Raw genomic sequence first — 18,179 nt, forward strand, 5'->3', positions numbered from 1 at the left:
CCCTCCCTTCCAGTCAATAATACATATTTTTATTGTATTCCCTTCTGTTATTGGTATAATAATTTAAATTATTGAAATATTTTGTAATAACCATAAATATGCTCCCCTCCCTTTTCCCTTCCTATCACATATTTTAATTATGGGAAAATTTTTCATTCTTTACAAAAATCTGTTAATGGTCCCCATATTTTTTGAAATTTATTCATATATCCTTTTTGTGTTGCAATAGTGAGTTCCATTTTGTATATGTGACATACCGAATTCCACCAGAAAATATAGTTTAATCTGTCATGTTGTTTCCAATTGAATGTGATTTGTTGTATTGCTATTCCAGTTAAAATAAATAGAAGTTTGTTATTACTTGATGAAATTTGACTTCTTGTTCTCATGGTTGTTCCAAATAATATAGTATCATATGTCAAGGCTACCGGATTTTCTAACATCCTATTAATTTGGGGCCAAATTGATTTCCAGAATGATAAGATAAATGGACAAAAGAATAAAAGATGGTCTAATGTCCCAACTTCAGTATGACAGTGCCAGCATCTATTAGATCTTGAGCTATCTATTTTTTGTAAACGAACAGGGGTCCAAAAAGCTCTATGTAGAAGAAAAAACCAAGTTTGTCTCATAGATGCTGACACTGTACATTTTAACCTCCAAGACCAAAGCCGTGGCCATTGAGATGCACTAATCTGATGCTTTATCTCAATGCTCCAAATGTCTCTAAGACCATTTTTTGGTTTTTTATTTATAAATCCGGATATTATTTTATACCACTGTGCGGCTTTATGTCCTATTGAGTCCATCTGGAAACACAAGAATTCCAAACTGTGATATTTAGTAAGGTTTTTCCATTCAGGGAACCCTACCTGAATAGACTGCTTCAATTGCAACCATTTAAAATATTGTGTTTTATTAAGACCAAAATTATGTTGCAATTGTGAAAACTCCAGCAACTTTCCATTTTTTATTACATCATCCAAAATACGAATACCTGCTATCATCCAGTGTTTCCAGATGACTTTAAAACCGCCAATCTTGATCTTGGGGTTTAGCCATATCGTTTGAGTAGTTGATTTACTAATTGGAATATGAGTTAGATTACTTATGTATCTTAGAGTTTTCCAGGTATTCATAAATATTTTATGATCTTTGTATAACCTTGGCATTTTGATACTAATTACATGACTAAGACGTAATGGAAACATAAGTCTCCATTCTAACCAGAACCAATCTGGAATATTATCAGTGGGCTCTGGGAGGATCCAATACATACCATGACGTAAAATATAGGCTTGATGATACCTATAAAAGTTGGGAAAATTTACCCCTCCCTCCTTAATTGGTTTTTGCAACGACACTAGAGCAATTCTTGGTTTTTTATCAAGCCAAATAAATTTTGTCAAAATCCTATTTAATTTTGTATAAAAAGATTCTTGAAAGAAAACTGGTATCATCCCCATTTGGTAGCAAACTACAGGCAAAATCATCATTTTAACTGTTTGTATTCTTCCCCACCAAGATAAATGTAAAGGATTCCATTGCTCACACATTTCTATCACTTTTTGTAATAAACATTTTTCATTAATTTTCATTGTTTCATCTACTGTTTTTGTTATCAAAATTCCAAGGTATTTAATAGACTCTTCCTTCCAAACAAAAGAGAATGTATCAAATATACCTTTTGTACAATGTATATTTAGTGGAAGAACCTCTGATTTATTCCAGTTAATTTTATATCCTGAAAAATTTCCAAATTTCTCAATCAGTTCAAGTAGATATGGAATGGTGGATTCTGGATTCCTCAAATATAATAGTAAATCGTCTGCATAAGCAGATATCTTATATTCTCTGTCTGAATGAGGTATACCTTGTATCTCTTTTGCTTGTTGGATAGCTAATATTAAGGGTTCTAAAACAATATCAAACAGCAAAGGAGATAAGGGACATCCTTGTCTAACTCCTCTCTGTAGATTAAATTTTTCTGAAAACGTGTTATTAATATATAATCTAGCAGAAGGGGAGTTATATAATGTTTGTATCATTTGTATGAATCCAGGACCTATACCAAACCATTCCATTGCTTGATACATAAAAGGCCATTCTACTCTATCAAAAGCCTTTTCTGCATCCAATGAAACAGCAAAAGTAGGTTCATTCATTTTTTTTGTTAAATATAGCATATGGAATGTTATAGCATATGGTATTGTGAGATGAATGTCTTTGAGCAACAAATCCTATTTGATGCATACCTATAATATGGGGGAGAGCATTAGCCAATCTTAACGCAAGTATTTTTGCTAATAATTTTCCATCTACATTTATTAAAGATATTGGTCTGTAGTTTGAGACCAAAGTGGGATCTTTATTAGGTTTTGGCAAAACAATAGTTAAAGATTCTGATATAGTGCCGTTAATACAACCTTTATTAAGTTGATATTGATAAAGATTTAATAAATAGGGTAATAAAAAATTTTGAAATGTTTTATAGAACTCAACTGTATATCCATCACCACCTGGAGCGGTTCCAACTCTAAGGGATTTCAAAGCTGTTCCTAATTCTTTTAGTGATATTGGTTCTTCTGAACTTCGTTCAGGAATTTTTGGACCCTCTAACATCTTTAAAAATTCTAAACCATCTTTTTCTTTATTTAAATAAGTCTCGGAAGAATAAAGAGATCTATAAAATTTTAGGAATTGTTTTAAAATAGGTTCAATTTGTGTAAATGTGTCACCATTTTCATCTTTTATAGCAATTAATTTTGTTTTCCTTTTTTTTGCTTTAAGATAGTTTGGCAATATTCTTCCCGACTTATTTGAGTTACCATAATACAACGTTTGCTGAGAGAATAAATCTTTCCTGATCATTTTAGATGAGATCTCATTATATTTACCTTTTAGTTTTAATAATTCTTGTTGAATAGAAAGTTTTGATTCTAAATTTTTAATCTCTTTTTCTAAGATTAAAAATTGTTTTTTAATCTGTTTTTTAAGAAAAGCCGAATAAGAAATTATTTGTCCTCTAATTGATGCCTTAAAAGCATCCCATAGAATTTCTCTATTAATCTCATCTTTGTCATTTATTTGAAAAAATTATTTCTTTTTTGTTAGAAGATTTTCACAAAACATTGGATCAGCTAACAATGTATTATCCAACTTCCAAATTGGTCTATTATTATTTTGATCTATGATTTTAATTTTGATCCATACTCCACCATGATCAGATAAAATAATAGGATCAATGGCAGCCTGTGTCACCTGATGTGCTAGATGATTTGAAGTAAAAATATAATCTATTCTTGAAAAAGAATTATGAACATGAGAACAGAAAGAAAATTCCCGACCATCAAAATGAAGTATTCGCCATATATCTGCTAAATCGCAAGATTGAATCAAATTTTCTAATCCCATAGATTTCATAACTCTACTTGGGTTTTTATCTAATAAAGGATCCATTACAGCATTGAAATCCCCTGCTACTATAAGATTTGAAGTAGCCAGTGGTAAGATCAGTTGTTGAAGAGTTTTAAAGAATTCATTTTGGTTCGAATTAGGGGCGTATATATTAAACAACGTCATGGTAGTATTTCCCATATTCATTTCCACAATTACCCATCTTCCATGAATATCTGAAGCTTTTAATTTGAATGTAGCAGAGCATTTTTTATTTACTAGAATAGCAACACCCGCTTTTTTCCCTACAGCTGGTGAGAAAAAACAATGTTTGACCCAACCTCCTTCTAGTTTAATAGATTCAATATGTGAAAGGTGGGTCTCTTGTATAAAGCATATATCTGTATTTTGCCTCTTTAAAAATAATAGTGCTTTTTTCCTTTTTATCATATGATTTAGACCATTAACATTCAAGGACATTATTTTAAGATCCATTTATCTTTTTTTTTTTTTTAATTTTTTAGATAATAAACAATAAATGATTTTAAGATAAAAATTTTCCCAATAATTTAAATATTTTATATCCTTTCCCCCCCCTCACCCATCCTTTTTTTATATATCTCCCTTTTATTCCCTCCCATCCCTCCCATTTTAATTACGAAAACTTGGATACGCAGATTGAGGTTAGATTTAAATAACTCCCCCAAGCTATTAATAAATTTATCTAAATTACTACCAGAATTTTTTTTTTTTTCAATATCAATAGATTTTAAATCAAAGTAATATATAAAAAACTTGGTCATAAACATTTTTCATTAATTTGGTCATTCTTAAAATATAAAAGATTTTTTTTTTCCATTTTTGTATATTTTTAAGTTTATAAGGATAACTCATTCCAAATGAAATAATATATAAAAATATATCATCATATTATATAAATTTTTGTATATAATATTTTAAATATGATAAACAATTTATAAAACTTAAGTAATTAAATAATTAAGTATATTATTTAAAAATAAAAGACTATTCATCTTCTACGTTCATGTGCATTATTTTTATACAATAATATGTTTTTAGGAATCTTTCTTATAGATAGATGAAGTGTTTCTATTTTTAATTAAAAAAAATTTTGAGATCAAAAAGAAATTCGTTTTTTTATATTACTAATATTTCTAAGTATCAGATTTTGTTATTTTAAAATTATATGAGAAATAAATATGAGGCATAAGAGAATCCTTAAAATAAAATCAAAAACTTGCGTTACAAATTTTTTTTTTGTATATATTTTTCTATTGAAACGCAATATAATGTATTTGAAACGCAAGTTTAGCCGGAAGCACCGCCTCTTACAGGAAATTATTCGATTAAACCAATCATAATATGATTGAAGAATGGCTCTCTTTCCTCTCTATACTCCGCCCCCAATATTTTCTATCCAATCAGCACATCCCTTATTCTTTTGTCAAAGAGAAAATCATCCTTCGTCACCATTTCAAGATGGATCTCTGTCCAATTCACACTCTTGCATGTAAGTCTATTCTGTTTTAAAGTTCTAGAATTGAATCTTGTGGATTTCTTCAGATTTTTATTTCTTCTTTGCTTCCAATTGAGAACGTTGCATGCTGTTTAAATTTTTAATTCGATCCTCGTGCAAATTTTCCGTTGTCTTGAAAGTTTTGAATCTTTAACCGATGTTTTCAATTTTTCTTCTATATTGAAAGATTTATTTACTATATAAAGTATATATAAGTTTATAAATATTAAAAAGTAGCCATCAAATGTCTTTAAGTTGTCATTGGTTGATCGTGTTGATCCAGAAATTCCTGTAGTTTTTTGGGGTCCATAAAGTTTTGAGTTTTGTTAGCGATAGTAACTTTCATTACCGCTGGGTAAAGGAGCCCAAACCTAGCTCCTAAAGATCTCAGTTGGGGTCTCATGTCCAGGAATTGTTTTCTTTTTGATGCTGTTTCTTTCGCAAAATCTGGGACAATATGTATTTTTGAGTCTTGACATTTGAGATTTTTGTTTTCCTTGGCTAGTTGACATATTTCTATTGCTTGTTGATGCCTTAAAAGTTTAAATATTAAAGTCCTTGGTCCCGTTTGAGTATTATTTCTTTGTGTTGGAATCCTGTGTGCTCTTTCGATTTCTAATTCTGTTTTAAATTTTAGTGGCAATACTTTAGGTAGAAAATTTTCCAGAAAGGCAATCGGATCGTTTTTTTCCACTCCTTCCGGTAGTCCAATAATTCTTAAATTATTCCTTCGCTCACGATTCCGGCTATCTTCAAGATTTCTTTTAATTTCTGTCACCTCTTTCCATATGGTTTTGCTGTATCTCATATCTATGTTTAGTTGCTTTGAATTATCCTCCAATGTAGAAATTCTGTTTTCTGTCATGTCCACTCTTTTTGTAAGGATTGCGGCTTCTTCAATCGTTTTTTGTAATTTTTTGTTACTATCTAAGACAATTTCTTTTATTTGTCTCAGTTCTTCCATAACGTCGGGATTTTTGTCTGATGGCAGCGGCATTTTAGAGGGTGTAACCGGTTCTGGTTTTGATCTCTTGTTGCTTCCTGTTCTAGATACTCCGGCTCCCAAATCAGCTTTATTTTGTTTACTAGAAGCCATGTTCTAATATATTTCAGTAATTTCTTTTTAATTATATATTTTTTTTTGGTAGTATTTCTTATATATATAGCTTGTCTATGCGGAGCTACTCTCTCACCCAACCATCAGAGTTCGCGTCCAAGCCACACCCTTTGTAACTACTATCTTACTTTAGGCAGCGCCGGATCTTTCTCTCTGTAATCTTATACCTTTGACCAATTGTAACCACTGCTAACTGCTATGTCTGTTACAAATCTTATTGTAAGCCACATTTAATCCTTGTTGAAAATTGTGGAATATAAGAAATTGAATGCTATGGGGATTTACAAGAGAATAGTAAGACTTTGTCAGGAAGATAGAATGATTTGTGAGAATAGCATAGTATGTTATACAGTACATGGAAAAACCTTTCTTGCATTAAAAACATTTGATCAACTTAAATGTTGTAAAAATGATAGCATGAAATCAGCTGTCGTTTTGAAAAATATCTGTTACTTATTGCATTTTTGTTGACTATCTTACTGGTAATATGGCATATAAAAATGTTGCTTCCCATTATTTTATTCATGTTACTTTCTCTAGGCCAGGTGGATAAACACATGCAAGAAATGCAGGAGAAATCAGCCTTAATGATCCAGAGGCACTGGAGAGGCTACAAGGAAAGGAGAAATTTTCATCAGCAGAGACAAGCTCTTAAGCAGTACAAAGCAGCTGTCACTATTCAGAGAACTGTAAGTCTTTACATTCAGTTGTTTATTTTCATATTTCTATACTGCTCATCCAATTTACAAGCTAAAAAGGCAAAAAGACCTATGTATTTGAGATGTAGCAAGGAAAGGTCAGAGAACACTATACAGTCGTACCTTGGATTACGAGCATAATCCGTTCCAGGAGCATTCTTGTAATCCAAAATGCTCGTTTATCAAAGCGAGTTTCCCCATAGGAAATAATGGAAACTCACTTTGATGTGTTCCCCCCCCCTGAGAACTGGCATTGCTCCCCCCGAAGTTCCCCCCCTGCGATCCGGCACCACCCCACCACGATCCGGCACACCCCCCCCGACGCGATTGTGCACCCCCCCCCCCCCGCCACGATCCGGCACCCCCCCCCCCCGCTGCTTCTTACCCTCATCTGGGCACCGGCACCGGCATGTCCTGTGCTTGGTGCCGGTGCCCGAAGATCGGCCTCCTCTTCTGCTGGGCCTTGAGCATGAACGTGAACTCGCAGGCCTTGAGCATGCTCAGATGCTCAAGGCCCAGCAGAAGAGGAGGCTGATCTTCAGGCACCGGCACCAAGCACAGGACATGCTGGTGCCGGTGCCCAGATGAGGGTAAGAAGCAGCAGGGGGGGTGCCCAATCGCGGCGAGGGGGTGCCCGATCGCGGTGGGGGGTGCCCAATCGCGTCAGGGGGTGCCGGATTGCATTGGGGGGGGGGTGCCGGATCACATCGGGGGGGGGCCGGATCACGGGGGGGGAGGGTGCCAGATCGCGGGGGGGGAGGGTGCCGGATTGTGGGGGGGGGCGCTCGTAAATTGAGCCATGCTCGGTTTCCGAGGCACCGATTTTGCAAATGTGTTGCTCATCTTGCAAAACCGGTGCACTCGTAAACCGAGGCACCACTGTATTTTGTTGCAGCAAAAAGCTCCAATGGTAAATTCAGCAATCCAAGGGGTCCTTTTACAAAGGCACGCTAAATGCTAAGGCGTCCATAGAATATAATGGGCGCCTTAACATTTAACGTGTGCTAATCTTTGTAAAAGGACCCCCAGGTTAGGAATCTTGAAAGACTAATGTGAATAAATGGGTCTTTGGGGGGCTGCATAATGTAATGATAAAGGTGGTGAAATGGGTGCTTTGGATTATTGTCATTCTTTGTTTAAGTAGAGCAGTAAGTGGTGAGGACAATTTTTTTTCAAAGCCATTTACACAAGTTAAAAAGTGTTTTACCTCCCCTCCGCATCCAAAGCCACACCTTCAGTCACTCAGACAAGAAGTTAAAAGCATCCAATCATCTTCCCTTTCCTGTAGACTTCATTGGTTGAGCAGAAGATATCCTCTAACCAATCATAGATTAGCGGTCTCAGTTTTAAATTTTAGTAATAATTGTTATACATATTATGTAATACATACATTTTCAGATATTATTGTACATGAATTTAGAATGATATATTGTATTTACAGTGATACATGAAGGAAAATCAAGTGTATATTTTATGAGATCGTATAACTTTCTATGATACACTTGTTGTAGTATGAAAAATGAATAAAAAATTTAAAACAAAACAAAAAAGTGTTTTACCCGGGTTAATCAGCTGGCTAAAAATTCTTCACCCTCAGTTTGTTCCTTTGAGAAGAGGTGTTCTAGTGATATATTTAGGGCACGGGAGGGAAATGTAAAAGTGAACATAGGCTAATAAAAAAAGGGTTGGAGCAAAAATGTGAGTAAATTGGTGTGCTAAACCCTTTTATATTGAAGTCCTTAATATTACTATTAATATTCTCAATGCCTGCAATGATTGGCTCTTCGAAAGGTACACAGGAGGAGAGATTTGGGGAGTTTTTAGCTGGTGGGGCTGGGAATCCCCTCCAGCTACATCATAGATGTGCTGCTACTGGGAGGGCCAGGCACTCCGATGGCTATGCCACTGGGTTAGAGGTAGAAGTTAAGCCTAATTGTTTGAGATTACCTGAGGGTTTGTGAGGGGAGGGGAATTATGTCTACCTATTTATGTAGTGGGGAGGAATTAAGATGGCTGCTGATAAAACATTGGCTCTTTGAGCTCTGCAGTGGATTTTTTTTTTTAGGAGGTTGTAACAATGGCCAAGAGAAGCAAAAAGTAAAATCAAGATAAGCCATGTAGTTTCTACTGCTAAATTGGGTTCAATCAATATCATCATCCTGTGTCAACTAGGAGGTCCCAATAGTTCCAGTATTTTGGAGCCAGAAAGAAAAATCAGAACTTTTTGAGCAAGGAGGGAAGAACTCCCCTGAGTCTACCATGAGAAGTGACCTAGTCCTTGCATTTCCTCCATTGCTGAAAGTTGATAATAATTGTGCACCTCAGTCATTGGCAAGAGTGATTCTGTAGTAATGCTGACTCACTCCGAATTTGGAATGATTATGTGTGTGCAATACCAAAATTATTGTGGGACTACTTCTGGAGCAAAATTATTGTGGGATTACTTCTGGAGCAATATAAATCTGAACACTGAGATAGGATCTCTTTCCACATAGTATGGAGTCAGGAGAACTTGCTGCCATTAATAGCTTAGCTAATGCTGTGATACCCTTGGCAAAGCTCAATGCTCTATCTTTTGTCTTATTTGGGCAAATGTCTTGTGAATGGAGAATTTACTTGTGTCCTGTGTCTCCTAGTGTAATTTTTCTTCTCCGAAGATAAACAGATATAATATTCTCACATGTGGATGATGTCATCATCCATGGAATCCTGGTAAACACTGCCAAGTGCGCTCCCACTTTAAATCTTTAGTCAGTGCCCATACCACATGCAAACACATGCCAGTGCTTTCCTGCCAGACATTGGCTCACGAGACCATCAATTCTTATTTTTCCTTGAAACTGTGAAGCTGTGTTTTCAGTTTCTCCTCAGCGCATCAAACTTAGATACATTTTTGTACCTTACCATTGTTATTTTATTGTAGTTTTCTTCATAATTCTTCCTTCATTTTTCTCATTTTTAGATTTTCCTCCAAATTTGTTACATTTTCTTCATTTTTTAATTTTTGGCCTTCAGGCCACTTGGAGACCTTTTCTTGCCCTAGGCAGCATTAATGGTTTTCGTTATACTTTTCACTTGAGCTCCCTGGGCCATCGAGCCTTTTGACTTCTCATCAGCTGTTTTTCCCTCCATGTCAAAGAGAGTGCCAAGTGACTTCAAGAAAAGTACTCAGTGTAATCGGACCATTTCAGGCTCTGACCTCCATAATTGGTGTGTTCAGAGTCTGAGTCCTGACCATTAGGACATTTGCTGTGATCTCTGTCTGTTTTTGCAAAAGAGGACACTTAAAGCCTAACAACTTCATTGTGAAAGACTTTTTTTGGTTCAACATCGAGCATGACAAGAGATTCAGGACCCAACACCGCATGCACCAACGCCACATAAAGAGTGTCAAGCATCAGGCTCTCTTCAAAGGCAATACTTGACATTGTCACCCTCTAAGCCTTTCCCATGGGGGGGGGGTAGGCAGCAAATAAGAAAGCTAAGAAGCACAAACAGTCTTCCCCTTCTAGGCATGGCAGGCATTGTCCTAGGTGAACATAAAAATAGCCTTACTGGGTCAGACCAATGGTCCATCAAGCCCAGATGCCCATTCTCACAGTGGTCAATCCAGGTCCCTAGTACCTGGCCAAAACCCAAGGAGTAGCAACATTCCATGCTACCGATCCAAGATAAGCAGTGGCTTCCTCCATGTCTTTCTCAATAACAGACTATGGACTTTTCCTCCAGGAAATTGTCCAAAACTTTCTTAAAACCTGCTACGCTAGCCGCACTTACAACAACCTCTGCCAATGTGTTCCAGAGCTTAACTATTCTCTGAGTGAAAAAAAATTTCCTCCTATTGGTTTTAAAAATATTTCCCTGTAACTTCATCAAGTGTCCCCTAGTCTTTGCAATTTTTGAATGAGTGAAAAATCGATCCACTTGTACCCATTCTACTCCACTCAGGATTTTGTAGACTTCAGTCATATCTCCCCTCAGCCATCTCTTTTCCAAGCTGAAGACCCTAACCTTTTTAGTCTTTCCTCATACAAGAGGAGTTTCATCCCCTTTATCGTCTTGGTCGCTGTTCTATGATCCTTTTCTAGTGCCGCTATATCTTTTTTTGAGATAAGGAGACCAGAATTGAATGCAATACTCCAGATGAGGTTGCACCATGGAGCAATACAGGGGCATTATAACATTCTTAGTCTTGTTAATCATCCCGTTTTTAATAATTCCTAGCATCCTGTTTGCTTTTTTGGCCGCCGCCACACATTGGGTGAAAACTTTTATTGTATCATCTACGATGATACCCAGATCCTTTTCTTGGGCACTAACCCCCAAGGTGGACCCTATCATCATATTATTGATATAGGGAGGGCTGGGAGGATGGGATGGGGGTAATTTAAAGTATTTAAGATTTATGGTTAAGAATGTACAAGTGATTTTGTATAGTATAAGTTATCATATTGTATACTTGTTAATTGAAGTGAAAATGAATAAAGAATTAAAAAAAAAAAATTCTATCAGTGCTCTGGGGTTTATGCCATTAGATCCAGATGATTTGCTACTGGTCAATTTGTCATATTGCCTCATTATATCTTCCAGTGTTAAAGAGATTTGTTTCAATTTCTCTAGCTCAACAGCACTGAATACCATTTCTTACACTGGTATCTCCCCCACATCTTCCTCAGTGAAGACCGAAGCAAATAATGAATTTAATCTCTCCGTTATTGCTTTGTCTTCCCTGAGTGCGCCTTTTACCCCTCAGTCGTCCAGCGGTCCAACTGATTCATTTCCCAGTTTCTTTCTTTTAATATACCTAAAAAAGTTTTTTACTATGTGTTTTTGCTTAACACATTTCCCTACTTTGCAAAGCATTGCTAACTTATTTTCTTAGATGGGATTTGCATAAAAATGCACTATTTTGATATCTATTTTGTGAATTAAAAACTTTATTAAATTTTAAGCTAAATTTACCTCATAAAATTGTGCATTAAAAATGTAAGTAAAATGATGTGCTCATCTTAGTATATCTTATTACATCAATTTGAAATGCATCACAGTCTACTGACACTACAGGAAAACCAACAAGCTACAGCTCCCCCAAAACCATTAGGGTTGATGTAAGCAAGTTAGTGGTAACCACAGAGACTTAGGTTGTCTGATGTTATGGCATCCTCCTGACATCCCCAACATCCCCGTCATCCCGGACCTTCCCCGTCAGCCCCTGACATCTCTAACTCCCCCCCCACACACACACACATACACATCCTCCCCACATTCCTGGGTCCCCCTCCCACATCCCCGGACTTCCTCGTACCTTCAGATGAGAAAACGTTAGGAGGGAAGCCCACTCCCTCCTGCCTACAGGGCTGCATGTTGCAAATGACAGGGCTTCCCCCTCCCAGTGCATTTTGGGATGTAGTGGGAAGGGCCAAAAGCCCTGATTGGCTCAAAGGGGAGAGCAGAGTATTGGAAATACTGTTCCAGTACATGGAACCTCAAGTACCTCCTGTGAGCCAGAAAAATGGGAATGTGAAGATAGGCCTCCATCAGATCAAGGGAGGCAAGGAATTCCCCAGGCACTATCACCGCAATGACCGACCGAATGGTCTCCATGCGGAAGCATGGTACTTTCAGCGCAGCGTTGACCAATTTGAGGTCCAGAATTAGCCTCCAATCATCTGAGCCTTTCGTTGGCACTATGGAGTATCTGCCCAAGCCCGAGTCTCCAGAACTGGCTCTATGGCATGAAGATCCAGGAGCCTTTGTACCATTGGCCAGATTCTGAGGGTTATATCTGGCCAGCCAGCTGACCTGGTAATCTACAAAGAGGTCCAGAAGGGGGGCACAGAACTTGATCTCGTAACCTTCTTGAACAACCCAACGATCTGCACCTATCTATGCCCAGACTGTCCAGTAAGTCGACAGCTTGCCCTCTATCTGAAAGGACCTTTGTGTCACTGGGCTTCCTGCATAAGAACAGAATCTTCAATTCCCATGCTCCGAGACACCCAGGGTCTGCTATCCAGCAAGGCCTTAAGATGACAGTCCATAACACTGGCCATCAGGTCGTCCAGACCCTTTCCAAATAGCATTTACCCCTTGAAGGGAAGCCTGCTGAGAATGGCCTTAGAAGTCAAATCTCCTGCCCATTGTGTGATCCAGAGATTCTCAGATTCAGAATCTCGAAGAGAGCGAGACCAGAAGGCCTTGAGCATATGCAAATGTTCAAGGCCCAGTCCAGCCCAGCACAGGCAAGAGGGAGGATCTCCGACGCACCGCCCAGCCCAGGCAAAAAGAGGGAGGATCTTCGGGCACCGGCACCGGCATGTCCTTTGCGTTGGTGCTGGTGCCGGTGCCCAATCGGGGTAAGAGATGTCGTTTCGGTGCTCGGGGGGGGGGGAATGTAGGATCGCGAGGGAGGGGGGAATGACGCGAGCGGGGGGGAGGATGCCAGTACGCGGGGGGGGTATGGAGCAACGTCGGTGGCCTCAAAGGGGGGAATGGAGCAGCGCCGGTAGCCTCGGTGGGGGGGGAGGAGGAGGTGGAACGAATCAAAGCGAGTTTCCCTTACTTCCTATGGGGAAACTCGCTTTGATATACGAGCCGTTTGGTTTACGAGCATACTTCTGGAACGAATTATGCTCGTAAACCAAGGTTCTACTGTATTAACATTGCATTTTAGCTTTATTGATTGCAGTTTATTTTAGATTATAACATTTGTATGGTTTCCTTAATGCAGGCAATTAGGTTTTTGAAAAAACGCAGATGTATCAGGGAGGCTCTTTCTCCATGGAAAGGACCTGCTGAACTTACAGATGCACGAAGACTTGAGCTCCACGAAAAGATCGATGAACACTTAAGACTTCATCCAGTATGCTTTCTTTTTACTCTCTTCACTACAAGCTAAAAGTACAAAAAAAATAGGTGTACATTGTACTGTTTCTAAGTTCTGTGTCTGAGGCTAGAAAGTCATAGTGCTTACCATTAATGTAATGAATAAGATCACAACAAATGAATTAGCTTGGTGATGCTCTTGACAATAACAGAATTTAATGTACTAAAACAAATAGCATCTGTTTTATTTTTATAAATATATTACATATAACCATACTTCTTAATTTTGATAAATTATATGTTGCCTCACTTAGGTTTCTCAGTTGTCAGAAGAACAGAGTAAAGAACTGCATGTACGTGCCCAGGAAACGCTAGGACAGTACCTTCTGAAAAGGAGACTTCAGCAGAAAGCAGAGCTGTGTAGAAAGGCCTTACTAGCGCAGATCAACACTGACATCACAATGCTGATGAGTAGGAAACATTTAAAAAAATTTTTTTGTTTGTGTTTTTTAGTCAACGGATTAAACTTGTTAAAAGTGTTAGTAGTAAGGTGGACCTCTGGAAAAAGATATAAAGATCAATGGCTTATCAAAACATACTGAGTAGCAGGCCACATCACTGAGAATGTTGAGGATGCAGTATTTCGATTAAGTATAGGTCCCGGGCGTGTTAATTGAGAAAAATAGGAAAGAATGATACTCAGTGCTGTGCTGAAACAGACCATATGAAACATAGTTTCCAAGTTTATTCAAGTCTTACTATCCCTTGCCATAGACAAACCTTCTGGACAGCTTACAATCTAAAATCTTCAAGGAAAAGGGAGAGATGTTGTGAAAGGGGGAATAAAAACAACGACAGGAAAGTGAAGGAAGAAAACACAGCAAGTTAGGGCTCTTCAGCTTGGAAAAGAGACAGTTGAGGGGAGATATGATTGAATTCTACAAAATCCTGAGTGGACTAGAATGGGTACCAGTGGATCGATTTTTCACTCTTGTCTAAAATTACAAAGACTAGGGGACATTCGATGAAGTTACAGGGAAATACTTTTAAAACCGATAGGAGGAAATATTTTTTTCACTCAAAGAATAGTTAAGCTCTGGAACACATTGCCAGAGGTTGTGGTAAGAGCAGATAGTGTAACTGGTTTTAAGAAAGGTTTGGACAATATCTTTGAGGAAAAGTCCATAGTCTGTTATTGAGAAAGATATGGGGCAAGCCACTGCTTGCCCTGGATCAGAATGTTGCTACTCTTTGGGCTTTGGTCAGGTACTAATGACCTGGATTAGCCACTTGAGAATGAGCTACTGGGCTTGATAAACCATTGGTCGACCCAGTAAGGCTATTCTTTTGTTCATATGTACTATTTTAGCAGCACTTCACCAACAAAACAAAAAGAAGTTCAAGGTTTCAGTTATGGTATAATTTTTTAAATCTGATTTAAACTTCTCTATGCACATTGGGAAGAATAACCCTAATCATAGCTAATGGATGCTAGGGTCCACCTTGGGGGTTAGTGCCCAAGAAGAGGATTTGGGTGTCCTCGTAGACAGTACAATGAAACCTTCCGCCCAATGTGTGGCGACGGACAAAAAAGCAAACAGTATCCTAGGAATTATTTTAAAAGGGGTGGTTAACAAGACTAAGAATGTTATAATGCCCCTATATCGCTCCAGGGTGCAACCTCATCTGGAGTTTTGCATTCAGTTCTGGTCTCCTTATCTCAAGAAAGATATAGTGGCACTAGAAAATGTTCAGAGAAGAGCGATCAAGATGATAAAGGGGATAGAACTCCTCTCATATGAGGAAAGACTAAAAAGGTTAGGGCTCTTCAGCTTGAAAAAGAGACAACTGAGGGGAGATATGATTGAAGTCTACAAAATCCTGAGCAGAGTAGAATGGATGCAAGTGGATCGATTTTTCACTCCGTCAAAAATTACAAAGACTAGGGAATACTCAATGAAGTTACAGGGAAATACTTTTAAAACCAATAGGAGAAAATATTTTTTCACTCAGAGAATAGTTAAGTTCTGGAACACATTGCCAGAGGTTGTGGTAAGAGCAGATAGCATAGTTGGTTTTAAAAAGATTTGGACAATATCCTGGAGGAAAAGTCCATAGTCTGTTATTGAGAAAGACATGGGACAAGTCATTGCTTGCCCTGGATCAGAAAGTTGCTACTCTTTGGGTTTTGGTCAGGTACTAATGACCTAGATTGGCCACCTTGAGAACGTGCTACTGGTCTTGATGGACTATTGGTCTGACCCTGTAAGGCTATTCTTATGTTCTTATGGAAGTGTGAAGTCCTAAAGGCTGTGAAGAGAGTTCTAAAGCTGAGGTCCCTTTACTGAAAAAATGGAATTCTTGATGTGTTCATGAACTGTTTTGCCATAGGATGGAATTGTAAGCAAGTTTTGATTTGCAGATCTAAGTGATCTTAAGGATCATAAGGGCTAAAAAGACTGGGCTGAGCTGTCACCTCCCATCACTTAGATAAATACTGGAATTAAAATATTATCATTTTATAATTAAGCAACTCATTGAAAAACTGATGAATTGAAGCTAGCTATTCTAACTGCACATGTGCTTCAAAATCTAATTGGTTTATTACCCAGTTAGGTTCAGATTTTCCTTACTTGCATAAATTGTGCTTATTGGTTTTCTTTTTTTAATTACAATTTTAGTTAATTCACAAATTACAAACATCCCCTCCTTGCCTTCTCCCATCAACTTAAAAAATACAGTGATTACAGAAAGTCTCTTTTGAGTCTCCTCCCCCCCCCTTTAGATCTCATTCTAAGACTAACTCTGTCCGACAAGGTTTCTATTACTGTACTCTCCCATCTGGAATTTTTTTTCCCTTTACTTCTTGTTACTGCACCATATAACATTTAGCTTGGATATCTGGTAAATATAATCTCATTTTAATAGTACTCTGGCATTGTGTTTATTGACCTTTCAAAAAATGTATTTAAACTATAATGAATCAGCACATAATTTTGGATTCAGTGGTATTTCCTATTCAAATAACATAATTTCCTTTTTTCTCAAGTCAGATTCTGAATTTTGGATTTCTTGTATATTGTGGGCTAACCTTTAAATCAGGTGTGGTCCTTGAGGGCTACAACCCAGTTGGGTTTTCAGAATTTCCACAATGAATACACATGAGATCTATTTGCATACACTGCTTCCATTGTATTCAAATATGAGATCTCATGCATATTCATTGGTGAAATCCTGAAAACCTAAATGGCCCTCATACAACAAGGATGCCTACCCCTGATTTAAATCATACCATGTATCACGTGCAATATGGTTTTGTTTTTATTAGAGAAGAAAATAATAGCCATCTTTTTTTGTATGTGTGTGCATAGATGCTCCAGGTCTAAAGGAAGCCACAGAAAAGCATCTTGAAGTCTTCACAAGTCGATCAATGCCAGTAGCGGCCAAAGCCAAACAGTGCCATAACACTTTGCTGAAGTATACTCGCTGGCCATGGTGGAAGAAACTGGGAGATGAATTCATGGATGATGAAGTAGTTCCTAAGGAACTACCAGCTGTAGAATATGGGACACTCTTTATAGGTGGAAGTAAACCATCTAGTTGACAGACCAAATAAGCATTTATCAATTTTTAATTATTTGTACAGTATACATTGTAGTACAATGTTTTAAAGGCAGCAGCACTATATACTGTATAAAGAATGCATCATGTTATGTTCCACTGAATCAAAGCTTAAGTACTTTCCATAACAGAACACTGACAATGCAATAATTTTTTTAAGAAACCGAAGACAATAATCATGTCATTCTGATTTATTGTGTAAAAAGTAGAAGCATCATTATTGCTCGCTAATTTTCAGTCAGTTTATTTGATTTTTTTTTTTTGAGGCATCATAAAATTTAATTGTGAAAATGAACCAATGACCAGAGTGTGTTTTAGTTTCTCTGAGTCCAAAACTCTCATGATGCTATGACACTGCACTCTGCTTGAGAAAAAGCATTGGGATACAGAGAATAAGGGAGATACTGATTCATTGTTGCAATAAGTGATAAAGAGAATGGTGAAATTTTGGAAATCAGTGATCAGCTACCTGCTTTGATTGGAAATGGTCTGCAAAGTTTGGAACTACAGTACTGTTGAAACCGTTTCCATTTGCTTGTGTCAGTGGCATTAAAGGCTGATTCTGCTTTAAAACAATATTGCTTCTCATTAATGACATCATCAAAGGGATTAAGGTACCATCAGTGTTCTGTCATACCTCAGGGCTTAACTCTAGCTGCAATGTAGCATGATCCAGACTAGGAGAGAGGAAAGTGGCAAAAAATGTTGGTAATGTTAGGGACAAACAACAGAATCCCAAGGTTTCCACAGTAAGAAACGGAAATCCAAAAAACTCCAAAAAGACTGTGGAAAAACAATGTTCTTGGATCATTGTTTATTATAAGATCAAGTTATTTGAATTTGATCTTATAATAAAGAATGATCCAAAAACATTGTTTTTCCACAGTCTTTTTTTTTTTGGGGGGGGGGAGGAGGGTTTGGTAATGTTAGGGACAAAATTCATTTTGCATCTTTCCCTATGTATGTAAAAGAAAATACAGAGCTT

The 18,179-nt window shown here is 37.4% G+C and overlaps 1 protein-coding gene across 9 annotated transcripts in view; it reads left to right on the plus strand.

Moving 5' to 3' along the window:
* Positions 1-17,767, plus strand: part of IQCB1 (IQ motif containing B1) — a 105,737-nt gene extending 87,970 nt beyond the window's left edge. For 8 of the 9 annotated variants that reach the window (XM_033944839.1, XM_033944840.1, XM_033944836.1 and 5 more), the window contains 4 exons: positions 6,591-6,739; positions 13,479-13,610; positions 13,888-14,044; positions 16,945-17,767. In XM_033944839.1, coding sequence (XP_033800730.1) covers positions 6,591-6,739; positions 13,479-13,610; positions 13,888-14,044; positions 16,945-17,177 — 671 coding nt within the window. In that variant the 3' untranslated portion in view covers positions 17,178-17,767. The remainder of the gene's footprint in view (positions 1-6,590; positions 6,740-13,478; positions 13,611-13,887; positions 14,045-16,944) is intronic. The other variant, XM_033944845.1, reaches the window with a different exon arrangement.
* The last annotated feature ends 412 nt before the right edge of the window (positions 17,768-18,179 follow it).

Source organism: Geotrypetes seraphini, chromosome 5, assembly GCF_902459505.1.
Source record: "Geotrypetes seraphini chromosome 5, aGeoSer1.1, whole genome shotgun sequence".
NCBI classification, from domain to species: domain Eukaryota; kingdom Metazoa; phylum Chordata; class Amphibia; order Gymnophiona; family Dermophiidae; genus Geotrypetes; species Geotrypetes seraphini.